The sequence below is a fragment of the Lissotriton vulgaris genome, chromosome 2_1, assembly GCF_964263255.1.
Source record: "Lissotriton vulgaris chromosome 2_1, aLisVul1.2, whole genome shotgun sequence".
NCBI lineage: Eukaryota > Metazoa > Chordata > Amphibia > Caudata > Salamandridae > Lissotriton > Lissotriton vulgaris.
In genome coordinates, this window is record NC_141687.1 from 321,640,381 (window position 1) to 321,655,797 (window position 15,417).

A 15,417-nucleotide genomic window follows, 5' to 3' on the forward strand; every position below is an offset into this window, starting at 1 on the left:
CTATAGTGTTGTTGCTGCTGTGTTTGGGCAGGAATAAAAGGGATATGCATAATATTAGCCTCCGTGCCTTTTTTAATAAAATCATGATTTTCTTTACATTAAAACTGTGGAAAATCTGCATTTCAGCCTTTACCCGTTTCCTTTGGGAACGTTATAGGTAAAATCTGATTATTTTTCCGGCATATTGCCCCACAAAATAATAAATCATAGCCTCAGAAAATGAAGTTAAATATGCCCAAATCAGCTTACCGTACGCCGGGGCTCGCTCTGTCTGAATGCAGCGAGTGTACGTGTGTGTCCCATGTACTTCTGTAACCCCTGTCCGTGAGGACTATTGGCAGACTAATAGGACAGGCTAAAGATTATTACAACTGAACAAAAGATCACAAAGGAATAAAAGAAAAAGACAACTGATACTTTTGAATGATGTTTCGTTACTACATGTGGGCACATCCCGGAGCATTTCTTGAGTATCATTTCTGTGGTCTTGGATCACATATTGGGGAGCGGGTGGAGCTCCCTACCTCACAAGCACTGCATTTTCAATACCTGGGCAATAAATAGTTTGGGGATTTTTTTGGAGCCCTGTTCCCTACAACCAACCACCTGTAACAAGAGAATGCTTCGGTCATTGGCTCTCTTGAACAGAGAATACCGTTTTTCGCCGATCACACATGCAGAGCAGCCTAAAAATAAGTGTACTGTCCTCAGTGGCACGGCTGGCGGGCCAATACTTTACCTTGTCAATGATTTTTCTTTCCGTTCTTTCTTCTTTAGTATTTGCTATTTATTAGTAATCCTCATATATTTAAACTGTGTCTATGGGTTACAGTAATGCCAGTATTATCTATGTTACACCAGTAAGACTAAAGGATCCTTCGTGTCGTGATGCATATTAAAACTACAAAAAAGATTTATACACCTGCTTGCTAGGAATCACCTGTATTGTTCCATTAAAACGATGGAATATGTTTTTTTAATGCAAACACGTTTTTATTTTTGCAATGAAAATATTAATAAAAAATAACCATCGTGCCACTTTGCCAAGCCCAGACCTATTGGCTTTGCCAAGGCTCGTTAGGCACTGAAATGTATCTTCCCTATTGCAGCCCTCAGGTAATTTCTGTGACACGCACTCTTTCTAGTTGTTTCTCAATTTTGTTAAGAATTGAGTTTGGATGATAAAATATAACATCACACAAATATTTTGTGAATTTATATTCATGACTAGAAATATGTGGAAACTAAAACTTGGGAAATTAAAACATAGGGGTCACTGGCTATTCGGGCAAAAACATGTTGCAAAGGATTAAGGCTTAAAGGAGAGGCTTGAGAGGATGTTCTGGTCGAACTGTGTGAGCCCAACACTACTACCCAATAGCCACACACAAAGGTGCCTCTGCAGTAGGCTGAGACATGCACAATTGGCACTCGCTCCCAGTCAATACTTGCTGAAAGGTTTGCTAGAATCCATTGGGCTCCAAAGGTAATGTTGGTGATAGATACAGATGATGTCCTATCATCTTAGAGAGATTTCCAATGAGAAGCTGCTCTCTTGACAACTTCCAAGCTATTCCAACGCAAGATTGTTGCTGCAAAACTCACCTGAAGCTTCCAAATACTCTCGCTCTCACTGGAGATTTTGTTGACTGTTTCGCTCATGAGGGCGATCAGCATGTTCAGCAGCAGAACGTAGGTCAACACCACATACAGGATGAGCAAGAACATGAAGAAGTGCTTGAACTTCAGGTTCTCGTTGAACTCCAGGTCGCCCATGCCGATGGTGAACTTGAAGAGCTCCAAGGAGGCGATGTAGAGACCACTGTAGGTGCCACGTCCTTCGGGGTCTTCGCTACCCTCTGCGGTGGTCACGTTATTAGCTTCCGCAGGAGGCTCACCAGTCAACGTAACTAGAGCTGAAACAAGAGAAATTATGCTATGGATGTCAGTCGCTAACAAGTGGAAATGAGAGGTGCTGTGGCCAAGGCATGTTTGCATTTCCACGTATTCCGTTTGAACGTGTACCTGCTACAGCATATGCATCTATGCAGCGTGTAGGTATTTGTATGTTTTTGAATGTTTGATATGTGTTTGTTGTCAATTTGATTGTCTTTCTTTCTCTTAGTCTCAATTTAATTAAGTACAATTTAGGTAAATTCATTTATGCTTTATGGGTTAACAGGCATTGTGGGGTCACAGGTGTTGGGTTAATGAAGATACCACAACCTAACAAGTACTCTGTTGATGTTAGTGCTGATTTTGTGAATTCTTCTAGCAGAATGCAGATCTCTCTCTCCCAGTGTCTCTTTCTCTCTCTCCCTTTCCTACCTCTCTACCCTTCTAACCTTTGTGTTGTCTTTATTCTTTATCTTCTCCTTTCTCTCTTGCCCTTCCTCTCTTCCACCTTATGTCTGCATCTTGTCTTTCTTTTCCAGCTTTTCTTCTTTCCTTTGTCCATCTTGCTATCGCCTTTTATCCCTCTGTTCATCCCTCTCTCTTTACTCCTCCCCTCTTTTACTTTCTCCCTTTATTTCTCCTCCACCCTCTCTTTCTCTCTTTATTTATTTCTTCTCCTACCTTTCTGTGCTTCCCCATTACACTATTGTTTTGTTTTCTCTTTCTAGCTTTTCGATTCTCCCTTATTCCACTGCCTTCTTTCCCTCTTTTCCTACTTCTTCCAATGTATCGCTTCCTCGCCTTATATTCCCAAGAAAATCCTCTCTCTTTATTTTTCTGTCTACCACTCCCTTTTCACATTCATCTCTCCCCTTTTTCATTCTCCCCTTCTGTGTTCCTCCCTGTTTTTCTTTCTGATGTATTCTGTACCTGACTGGATAAACTGGAGGACCCACGGAGCCGTAGCATGCCCAGAAGCAGGATTATAAAGTGCAAGCATTAACATTTTAAGTCTGTTGTCTGAAGACAATCCTCACCTGCCGCAAAGCCGAAGAGAAACACGACGTACACCATCAGGAAGCGTACGATGTCACGCAAAATGGTCTGAAAAAGACAATGACTATTGTGTTAAAAAATAATATATTTTCTGGTACATATGTTGCTCTTGAAAAAAAGGGAGCTTTGCTGTCATAGAGGGGCATTTCAGAGTGCTAGCAGAGTAAAACAGAAAAGGGTCAACGTGGGCCCTATGCTAACAGTGCCATAGGACTCCAGCTGCACCCATGAGACCCAGCTATGCTGAACCTGCTCTGACGGTTGCTTGTGCTCCCAGTCAGTGTGACCTAGGCGGGTGATTCGGGCTGCAGTGTCCCTTCTGGTACAGAACCAAGGCTGGGTTGCATATGGCTAGTTCCTGTCTGATGTGGCATGTTGGGAAAAAACAATTGACTAGGATGTGGTCCAGGTACATGAAAGTGGCTGAGATTTATCTAATCATTTTAGCCACCGGGTTTTTGTTTTCATCCATCTGAACAAAGCAACAAATTGCACATGCAGAAGTTGATTGGTTTACAGGTTGCACTGTGTAACTTATCAGGAAATAGTCAAGGTCTGAGATCTGCTGCCAGGGAACCGCATGAGGGAGAAGTTATCACTTCAGCCTCAAATTTTGATCAGGGGAGCACCTTTAGAGCACTCATTTGGAAGTGTATTGTGAAGAAAAACACTGGTATGAAGGGCATCTGGAATGCTGTAGGTATGCATATCATGATTCCGCAAAAAGGCATGGCACAATTCTGTGGTAATTCCGCACATTTGACCCACACTTTATCAGTCATAGTCGTCTCCCTAAGATTCCCCACTTCACCCACTTTTATTTGTTGATAAAGTCAATGTTCAAAATCACCCCAGACAAGGAACTGTTGTTCCATTCCTATGCAGACAACTTGCAGATTTATCTGCATGTCAAACGTCAACAAGATGTATTCACCAATCATACAAAGGGACTAGGAGAACCATATCTTTTCTAGATGACTCTACAACAGAGTCCACTTTTAAAGACTAAAGACTCAGTCAATGGGCCAACCCGGGACATAAAACCAGTTGGATTGCAACCATCCCACAACCCACTGGGCGATATTTGGGAGAGATGTGTTTCAGGTAACAATAAATCCAATATAACATCACAAGGATAGGTAAGGGTAACCCTAAACCCTCTTTCATTAAGAAAAAACACACTCAAGAACATTAGGAAATGAGAGATATCTTTTAAAGATTTTATTTTAAAATCAAAACTGTAATCTAGTGCCCACAATATGAATATTAACTACAATAACGACAAATAGAATGGCAGCTGCAAAGTTTGTGAAAAGTGTGAATAACAGGAAAAATTCCAACATATTTGCTCTATACGTTTTGCTGCTTCTTGACACAAAGCTTATCTTAAAACACAGCAAAAATTGAAACCACATGGCGGGCGTGTGTGTAACCAACACCAATATGCCATGGGCAGAGCAATGCGCCCGTCTTTGGCCAATTGTGTGCTGTCTTTGTTAAAAAGACGCACGCAAAGGCCAATAGCCTGGGGCAAAAGTAAAAGCACACACGCAGCGTGTGCGAACATCTGAAGCGATTTCAGAAAGCCCCTACATGAAGTCTCACAGCGTGAGCACTGTTGCGTACTGCCACGCTAGGCGTGAGACATAAAAATGGTTCACACCTGCATACCTGTCAGATTCCTAAGGCTTATGTTCAGTTAGATAGCAGAGACTGCTATTCTCTTTGTGCAAGACCAGCAGCACTGATAATCTCAGCAAGTGAAGGATGAATGCCTTCCTGCCTGGTAGTCTTTAATTAGAAGGGTGATATGATTCTACACGGTCTATCGCATTGTCAACTGGCTTGAAGGTTCCACTCTAGTCCTTCAATCTTTGTGCTCGGCTTTTATAATGTTATTCCGCCGTTGCTGAAACTCTTAGAATAAACAGTTTGCAGAGTGGCCTTTTCCCTATTTTTATTCTTCGAAATGGTGTTCTTTACTATGATAACAGTAAACAAGACACATAGTAAGCAAGTAGCAACCGCCTAAAATCTCTTTAGAAGTCAATAAGAAAATAATGTTGAATTAAATAGTCACATTTTAGATTAAGTACTGTGAATATATTCAAACAAATCTGATTATCACATTGTATAAAGTAATAACATAAACTAAATGTGCATTCTGTATTAATCAAACATTTTCAATTTTTTATGACACAAGAGAAAAGATTTAATTATGACAAGAGAAGGTGATCTAAAATGTAATGGCTAAAAAAAAGAGAAGCTTCTAATAGGGCCAAGCTAGTATTTGCTGCTTAAAACAATTTGTCCCTAACCACCTGAACATTTTGACCTTTCATTATCTTTACTACAAAAAATCCAGCATTGATTTGGGATTCCAGACTGAACTTTGATGTCCATAAAGTGTCTCTAGTAAATTCATCATTCCTTTGACTGAGGCAGCTGAAACATGCACAATGTACATACAAAAAATGCATCATAAGGCACTCATCGACTCACTGATAAACTCCGAGAAGGATTATGCCAATGCATTGTAGGGTGGTTGTCCACAATACCAAATAAGAAACTAAGGCATGTACAAAATTCAGCATGAAGATTATCCTTACAATTAGGTAAATTTGACAGTGTTTAGGCAGGGGTAAACCTTTTACATTGGTTGCCAGTAGAGCAGCACATCACCTTCAATTTTGAGTGTATGACATTCAAGAGTTATAAAGTAACACAGTCATCCACCTCAGAGAAAAGATTCATGCATGTCACCCAACTTGCAACCGGAGATCGAACCAACAAAGCCTTCTTCATTTTATGCAGTCTTGACTCTGGCGAAAAGGAGACATGCAGTTTATACATATTTTACAGTAGGGGAGACATTGGCAAGTCTTGAAAGACACCAAAATTGATGGTTTTGTGGAAGTAGTACACCTACACATCTTTATTTGTTGGCTTTCATTAGAGAGAAAAGAAGAGTACCATTGATAAAGTTGCAGTGGCTCCTGCCGAGCCATCCAAGCATTGCAGAAAGATTTGATGATCCACTGTATCATAGCTCACTGATAAATCAAGAAGCATAAGGAGTTCTGGGTAATCATAGCCAACAATAGTATATTGTTGTATCCTATTGTGGGTGACAACAGTTTTCGTTCCTTTACCTGGAATAAATCCTGATTCTGTTTGTCACTAATTGTCTGTCAAGTGCGCCACGTTAACCCTTTGCGAATGAATAGGGCTGTATCCTGGGAGTAGCTGGAATATAGGGGGAGACACATGGGTTTTTAGCAATCCACCCAGCGTGAAGGTGAGGAGCAGTGGCTGGGGTTAAGTATAGTTCCTGCAAGAAGTAGATGTGTGCGCTGTGTCTAGTCATGTAAGTGTGGACCAACCTAGTTTTCTGCCTGCTGCTTAGGCAGCGGATGTTCCAGGTTAGGTACCGTATAGCGGTCATCCCATGTCTAAAGGGCATGGCATGGCCAGTCATGATGAGGGCATGCCCAAACTCTTGGAATTCTCAGGTAATTGGAAGCAGCACGCCTCTCAGGGAAGCTGCTAAAGCAAGCATGAGTCCAGCCCCCAGCAGTAGCCCGAGATATCAAGGACACAAAGCTCACCTGCCTCAGGTCTGGCCATCAGGAAGGAGAGGGCACCCTTTCTGTATAAGTAAGGTCTGCTCCTCGAGCGCGCATCGTTAGATGGTGCAGTACTCAAGGGCAGCCTGCCACTGAGATAAGGGTACGTGGCAACCCTGATGTGGGAGTTCTCGTCAGGCCAGCTACACTTCTCTGCTGGAGTTTGGCAATTAGTCAGGCCTAACACCAGCCCCACACCACTCCTTTCAAGCCTGGACTACTCAGGGGCGCTAGAGTGCCGGCTGCAAGATGGCGGCAACATAGTTAGGCTCTGCTGGCTGGATGTCTCACTGACACTGGCTGACTGTAGGCACCTGTGGACTGTGAGGAGCTCCAGGAGCAGATGAGCTGCGGGTGGGCCGGACTGCGGTTCTCTGGGCAGCGTGTCTAAAGACAGTGCCATATTCACAAGCAGCAGTGAACTCTTGGTATAGTGAGGCCTACAGTTGGGAGTTGTACAAGTCTGTGCAGGGGTGGATAGGTGAGCCGCGTCCCTGTCCCCTGGGTGCTGTTGAAGGGGTCTGATGGTCTGCGTGCTGCCGCTGGTCCGGACCATGCCCATTAACCCCACTGCACTGACTGATCCTGCATGTGGGATGCCCAGTGAGCACATATTGGGGAGCCTGAGGGGGACACCAGAAGGTGGCAGGACAAGGTGATACTGCGCAGGGTGTCACGCGGTCCCTCAATGTTGGTGCATCCCCCGGATTAACCGGCACTGCTTGAGGCCGGTGAGGAAGGCGTACTGCTAGTGCAACCACAGTGGGCCCCTGTGCGTGGCGTTGCGAGCCGCCTGAGGTGAAGGAGGGACACCCTCGGTATGGGGAGTGCAGCGCGACAACAGGACACAACTGCAGGAGCGAGGTCAAACAGTGGGCGCTGGCCCCCTTTCCTCCTCTGGCATCTGTAAGCTGCCTGTTACCCCTGTGGGCGGCCAGAGGTTTGTGAAGGAGAACCGGCAGGCATGTGGCAAGAATAGTGGGCACTTGGCAATAGCTGCACGTTGGTGGGGCTGCAGTGCTGTTGATACTTGCCTTAACACTACTGGAGGAGTGGAAAATTGCACTGGCAGGAGACCGGGCCTGGAACTGCAGCTCTTTACACTCACTGATCCGGCTACCTGCACGCCGTTGCGCTTGAAAACCGGAGCGAAGCATGGGCAAAACTGATGATAGACAACCCAAGATTTCCTTTGAGCAGCGCAAACTCCCCGGGGGAACCACCTCGATGGCACACAAACAGGTGGTGACTGGCATGGATTCCTCCTCTAGGGTGAGCCTAACATCTGTGAGATGTTCACCGATTTGAAGCAATCCTTGTCCATAATTGACCTTAAAATAGACTCTATGTCCGACGACTGGACCTGCTCAGAGACCAAGTGAGCTGATTTTGAACAGCGCGCCTCCTCGCTGGAGGATAAGAACAATTCCACTCAGGAGAAACTGCTGCAAATGGAGAAGGTGCTGGAAGTCATATGAACCAAGAATGAATACCTTGAACCAAGATCTCAACGTAACAACCTAAGGATTCTTGGGATTTCAGAAACCACGGCGATGACTAGGGTTGAAGACTTCATAGAGTAAATGCTCCGCTCCCTCTTTGGCAATGCCCTATCAACGGTTTACATTGTTGAGCGTGCACACAGGTCGCAGGGTCCTAGACATCCGCCCGGTGCGCAGGCAAGGCCAATAATTGCGAGACTACTCAATGATAGGAATCGCAATGTGGTGCTACGTAAAACCAGAGACCTGCAGGAAACTAGATATCAGGGAAACGTGATCTCCTTCTTCCGGGACTTCACTATGACAGTTCAAAAGGTGAGAAGAGAGTTTGTCTGTCAAGCGTATGCTGCATCAACAGGACATTGAGTATTATCTTCTTTACCCCGCGCAGCTCCGCATTTTCCACGCCGGCAAAACCACGTTCTTCACGTACCCTAAACTTGCTGCCAAGTTTATCCGGGGCCTTCGGCCAGCCAAATATGCCACGCCCAGAGACAAGGAATGGATGACTGAAGACCCTCTCAGCGAAAAAAACTAACATCCTGTTATGTGGCGCCTAGTCAATTAACAGGAGACCCCTTTGGTCAAGCATGGCTTGGAAGTGGGGAAACGTGTTGCCCCTTTCTCAGTTACATCTAACTTTGCCAACTGATCACACTTAGGACAGCACATGATGGCCAGATCGCCAGAGATGTGGCCCTCTCTGTTATTCATCTCCAGCCGCCCAGAATCGCTGGGATATGCCTAGCTCTCCGGCGCTTTGCTCTGGATGAGTCCCACTCATTGCTATTGTGTTGGCCATTTCTGGCCCATTTGGGACAAGGGTACTTTCTTTCAGCCTTGTTGGGTGGCTGTAGTGGGTGGGTCTGATAGGTATGGATGTATGACGTTACTCCGCATACCGTTACAACTACCTACCATTACAACGCGACCATTACAACGCATACCATTACAACGCATAGCGCTTTGGGGTGCTGGATAGTGGTAAGTATAATTTACTATTCCAACTCCAGTCCCCGTGGACCCTAGGGAAGGTGTTGGATAGTAAATTGTACTTATTCCCTATCCTAGAGCGCCCCCCAGCGAAATGCGTTGTAATGGTATGCGTTGTAAAAGTCGCGTTGTAATGGTATTGCGGAGTAAAAAATGCGTTGTAACAGGTGCATACCATAGGTATTGGATGTTCATATTGGTTGTTATTTTGATCTTATTCTCCTTCTCCCCTGTGTCAGTATACAACCCGGGATTTCCTGATACATGCATGCTCTGACCTCTACAGCGACTAGCAGGAGCAGAAATGCTGTGAATGTAAAGACTTTGAAAGTAGTGACGTGGAATATCTGTGGTTTAAATGATTGCAGAAAGATGAGACTGGCAGCTGCCTACCTTTACTGCCATGGGGCAGACATATGTTTTCTACAAGAGCTTCATCTAACAAATGCCATTTGCATGTGCCTGTACGCGGGTTGTATGGGTGATAGATTAATTGCTGGGTTTCTTCAATTATGCCAGAGGCACAGCCATAGTTCTACGGACGGGCCTCCAGTGGCATGCGAGAACTGTGGATATGCGATCCCCAAGGGCGCTATGTTGAGGTGGCAGGAGTGATTGGCGGTTGCCCTGTCAGGCTAATTTCTGTGTATGGCCCCAACACAGATGACCCCTCCTTCTTCACCGACATTTGGCGATTGGCGGAATCCCTGGGATCAGGTGCGACAATCTGGGGAGGGGATTTCAATGTGACTCTCAACCCGGAAAAGGACAGATCAGGCAGCTCCCCATAGACCCCATTTGCGAGCAGTTAAGCGACTACTGATCATCATGGAGGATCACGAGCTGGTAGATGTATGGCATCGCCGACATACCCACAGCAGGGAAGGTACCTGTGATTCGACCACTGGGCGTTGGTGGTCCAGGATCGATTATTGGTTAAATTGTGAGATGTGGACTCTTGGGTTTGTAACCGCACACATCTTGCTAGGTCCCTCTCGGATCACACAGTGGCATTACTAGAATTTACGCTGCCTGATGCTCCTAGCAGAGCATTTACCTTGAGACTTCTGGCTGGGCCTATCTGAGACCAGGTCTTTCAACTCTGGCTCCCCGTCCACGTTATGGGAGGCATTCAAGACTATTATAAGAGGCAAGTGTATCACCAAACAGGCAGGGATCCCGCAAGCTCTTGGGACGAACTCCGGCGCCTGGAAAAGGAGATCCGGGAACTTATGTCTGAGAATTTGCATCCAACAAGCTGCCACCCTTGGTCAAATCAGGACCACTATGTCCGAATTTGAAGAAGAAGCACATAGGGAGACACTATATCTCGGAAAGGAGGCCAGAGCTTGCCAATATGGTGAAGGAGAGTGAGCTGGGAAGACCCTTGCGGGCCTTCTCAAAAAGCCTTGGGCAAATGAACATTGCCATACCTGCCTTCTTGTTGTTTCCTTTACCCGATTGCTGGACGCCTGATGTCGGTAGAAGAGGATTGAGGGACTACAATTTCCTGCACCACTTGCAGCACGCACGCCGCTGGCGCGGAGGAGAGCGGCGGGTAGTGTTTAAAGAACGGCCAGGGTTCCCGCAGCGCTCGTCCGCTCCTGTCCGCGGCAGGGCGGGCCACCCCCCTTGGTTGCTCTGAAAACGAACCAACAATCTTGGTAAGAGAAATTTACATCAAATTAGTCTGTTTTCATATTTAATTTCTAAAGAGCAATATATTGCCCAATCATGGGGAAAAGAAAATTACCAGTACAAGGAGCGAAAGTGCCCACAAAGAATGCGCCCATTACCAAATATCTGAAAAACGATGTGGGCCTCATTAACAGTGAAATTGTCCATGTGGAGGAGCAATTAGCAGCAAAAAAACAGCACTTGATGCTGCCTTAAAAGAATCTGTATTAGAAGGCGGGAATGATCCTTTAATATCTGCAACTGATGCGAGAAGTATGGGAAAGGAGATGGAGTCCTCTGAAGTAAAGCAACCTTAGATGAAAATACCCATAAAAAATCTAACCCATGTGTACAAACTGCACCATAGATTTCAGTGTCAACAGATGATATGTTTCCGACACCACACCCCGCAAAAAAAAGAAACAGCTTTTGTGAAACGCAAACAGCCCTATGGAGAAGCAATCAACTAAGATCAAAATTTAACCAAAACAAAAAAAGGTCGGAAATAACTCAGGGGTGAATAGAGGGGACTGTAACTCTATAAATCAAAAACGGTATGACCTCCAGAAACTATTCAAGAAATAACATGGTAAACTGGATAGTATCGAAAGACGCCTAATGTCAGAAATTAAACTGATACAGAAAGAAATGGCTTTCCTAACAGACAGTCACTGAAATATTACCCTCTAAACCTACGAAAAAGGCAACAAGTTTCACTAAGCCAGTGTACAACATAACGGAAAGTGTAACAGAAAACACAGGCCCAGCTATTATTAGCAGTGCTATAAATCAAAGACAGATTATCACTGCTGAGACCCCAAAGGACGGTTTGATACCTCTAATTGCACAAAAAACAAGGCCACACAAAAAGATATTCCCCACTCTATAGGGTGCCCCAAAATCTGCAATTGGCCAAGACAAATAGAATTATGCAAGATGATAATATCACCAAGGGATCACTAAATCTTCCACCACAGGCGACTCTGTATGTTATTATTTTAAACAATGTCCGGAAACTAGCTGAAAATCAGAGGGAAACATATGAGTCACTGAAGAACCAGGTGGTTCTTTGGATTTCTGTAAACACTAATGTTGGGCGAGCATATTGCATCAAGCCATTATCATGCTAAGTAAATTGGGTGGGCAAGTCCAGAAAATAATGTTGGGGAGATTCTGTTGTGTTAAACCTCTGAAGTAGTGATCTGGTGGGCGATTTGCTGAATGTTTTTTTGAATGATAACAATGGGTACTGTTCTGAAAATGTTGATCATATAAAGCACATCTGTTAGAATTGGGATCTCTGGTTGGCTAAGGCTTGCGCCAAAGCCATTCAGAGACCACCACTCTAGTCAGGGCTTGGGAGTTACATGCCAAAGATAACCCCTGCTCACCCCCTTGATAGCTTTGCACAAGCAGTCAGGCTTTTCCTAGAGGCAATGTGTAAAGCGTTTGCGCAACACACACACACAGCAGCAACACACTAGGCACACCACAAAAGGAACTCCACACAAGGTTATATATATAAAAATAGCCTTTGTATTACCTTAAACACATTAGATCATAATCACACAATTTACACTGTGTCAACTGGCACTGGGCAGTATCTACAGGGGATTATATACACATAACAGGGCCACATGGACCACTGTCAGGACCATCACAGGACGAACTTGGTAAAAGTAAAACAGATCATAAACGTACAACCAGTAACCACTGGTAATCACTGTACATGGCATCAGCCTGTAACATAAACTACATTATACACAGTATCACATCCGGAGCGAAGTACATTCTGCGCCAACCTCACCAGCATAAACCATAATATGAAAAACAACCTCCTAATCATAAAACACATTTAGAGGTATAAAACAAGGTGCATAAAACATACTATATACACTACATTTCCTAGCACCACAATCACATTAGGGCCTGGCGCCCTATGAATCTAACCATCCCCCTGGCCAACTGACCATCCAAAAAAGGGCTCAAATGCCCTATGTACCAAAAGTCAAGGGTGCACATTCTGCGCAGGCCTAAACGTGGCAGCGGCCCCTACTTGCTGGGCTGCTGGGAATGGGTGGGGGCGAAGGAGTGCTTCTCACTCCTAACTTCAACCATGCCCCCAAAGAACTGTGCGCCTAAATGGTGCAGCTGTCCACTACTTGCTGGGTAGCTGGAAATGTTAAAAGGAGTCACAGGCTCCCAATAGCCCTCAAAACAAATATGCCAAACATTGGAGCGTCCCTCTGGCAGGCGGGGCCGCTCAAGGGTGGAGCACTGGCACCAACTGTGCCCTAAAAACCATTGGGCACAAAACGTTGCAGCTGCCCTCTGTCTGGTGGGGCAGCTGGGTACCCAAAAATGAAGCCTGGCACTATGTGCCCTCTGGCCCCACCGGGACGTTTCTAATGACTTGCCCCAGGTTGGGGAGCACTGATAACTTAAATAACAATGACCCATGTTGGAGCCACGCACAGGCTCTACAAATAAACAGCTCTGCCCTGTATTGGAGCAGCCCACAATGGCGGGGCCTCTCAGGCACCTCTCACTCCCATTGGAGCAGCCCTTTGTCAAGCAGGGCTGCTCTGGAGAGAGGAACCGGCGTGGTGCCTTGATTTTACTTCCCCCAGCCGGCTTCACTTACCGGCTCTTCCTGGCGGGGACTCCTCTTCGCCCGGTCAGTCTTCTGGGACCGGGACTTCAATGGGGAGCTGGCGAGGCTCCTGGCAGTGTCCTGAGGAGGTGGAGTGGGCTCCCGTCCTCCACCACACCTGCAGAGACGCTTCCCCACACTTTTCTTTCTGCCGTCTTCACGGGCACACGCAGGAGCGCGGGGTAGGCTCCCGCCTGCTTCTTGTTTCCGGACTAAGCCCTGTCCATGTCTCCTCTGAGGCTGTCTGACTTCCTGGGTTTCCTTCTCTGTCTCTGCACTTCTCTGCTGTCGCGGCGGTGATGTCCTCAATACGGGGTAGGCTCTCATTATTTTTACATAAAGTACCTGGCGGGCTGGGAACCCGCTAGGGTTTTTAAAATGGCAAATATGCGGGTGGGCACTTGCGGTTTAAATATGCTCAAGAAAAGATGCGGGTGGGCACCCGCTTTGTAACTACACGTAGAAGGTCACCAAAAATGCGGGTTAGGCACCCGCTAGAGAGCACGAACACAGGGTGGGCTCCTGCTGGATTCCCACACCAATTAGGGGAATCCTACACAGTGCAGCTTCGCGCTGCAGGACCCCAGCAGTCCTCCTGAGGCAGAAATACAGCGCTCCTCAGCACCAAAGTCAAGCGCTTCTTCAAAGTGAAAAATAAAGTGCTCTTCAGAAATTAGAAATAAAGCTCTCTCCAGAAAGTAAAAATAAAGCGCTCCCAAGGCACTAGAGTTTAAGTCCGGGGGGGGGCAAAGGCTGGGCCCAGGCATGCCAGCACACACACGGCCCTCCAGCAGGGAGGCAGTCCCTTGTGGCGGTTCCTCCTGGAGCCCGGCAGCAGCAGGCCCCCCTCAAGGTAGGGGAACAACAGAGAACAATTTCATTGGGTCACAGCCCCTTCTTTTATACACAGATCCCTCTTTGTCACACAGCACAGGGCTGGGGAAAGCCAGGGGCAACTGGTTTGGGGGAGCTTTGGAGCACTTTGTTGTGCTCAGCTCCTCTCCCCTTTGTCAGGTGGGAGCTAGGTGCTCAGACGCACCGCAGGGGGTGGAGCCAGTATAGTGGAGGGAAGGCACAGCCCTATTCAAGTCCCAGGTGCAACTCCTCCCTCCCATCTACATGCAGATCTCCCTATTCACCACTGGGCAGGCTCATCTTGGCTCCTGGAGCCAAGCACACCATCCAGCCCCTGTCAATCACAAGCCAAACATGCACTCCACATCAGGCAGGCAGACACACAGCACACAGAAATTCCAACTTATAAAATTGGCACTTCTCCACTAGTCACAATACATCTGCGCACACCATTGCGCAGCATTTATTCTCACGAGTTTGCACATACTAAACTTGCACCTGCACTCTTCTCATACCAGGAATTACCAGGGACACACATATCTCTATGCATTCCTATGGGAGGGCTGGTCAATCTCACCACAAGCACTCAGATTGCACTTTACACTGGGACACAGTGCTATAGTGCGCAGAGGCCCAAAACTACTAATAAAAGTTCACATTAAAAGGCAAAAAGTTTAGTGGTGAACCTGCCAAAAGGGCCAAGTCCAACACCATCCCATTGGGATACTTCTATAAGCCAAGCAGTTGCAATATCCACGCAAATTTTAAGTTGCCACCTACTATAACACATACCACTGTACAATAGATACGCACCACTGAGAAGATGCAGTGAAATAGATTGACAAAGAGAGGTTATGGTTGAGACAATGTATACAAAAATAGACCTCACTATTAATCGTAGCGTGTTAGATGTGGATTTGACCACACAAGAGGAGGAATATGTTATTGATTTTGTGTAGTAACAAGGATGAAGTCTATAATTGTAATCTAACCACAAATAAAGAAAATGTTGATCTAACCGTTTCAGCTCAGAAAGTTGATTTAACTGTACAATCCAAGAAAGATGATCTGGTCAAGCCCATGATTGGTAATACTGAACATACCACCAATGGTAACCCGAGGAAAGTGGGTCCCAGTATACATTTAAGTGAGATCCTAA

The 15,417-nt window shown here is 45.9% G+C and overlaps 1 protein-coding gene across 1 annotated transcript in view; it reads right to left on the reverse strand.

Annotated features, from left to right (window-relative positions):
- Positions 1-15,417, reverse strand: part of LOC147730264 (transient receptor potential cation channel subfamily V member 1-like) — a 460,470-nt gene that overhangs the window by 35,688 nt on the left and 409,365 nt on the right. Inside the window, exons 12-13 of the mRNA XM_086955033.1 lie at positions 2,934-3,000; positions 1,606-1,916 (exon numbers count right to left, since the gene is read on the reverse strand). Coding sequence (XP_086811159.1) covers positions 1,606-1,916; positions 2,934-3,000 — 378 coding nt within the window. The remainder of the gene's footprint in view (positions 1-1,605; positions 1,917-2,933; positions 3,001-15,417) is intronic.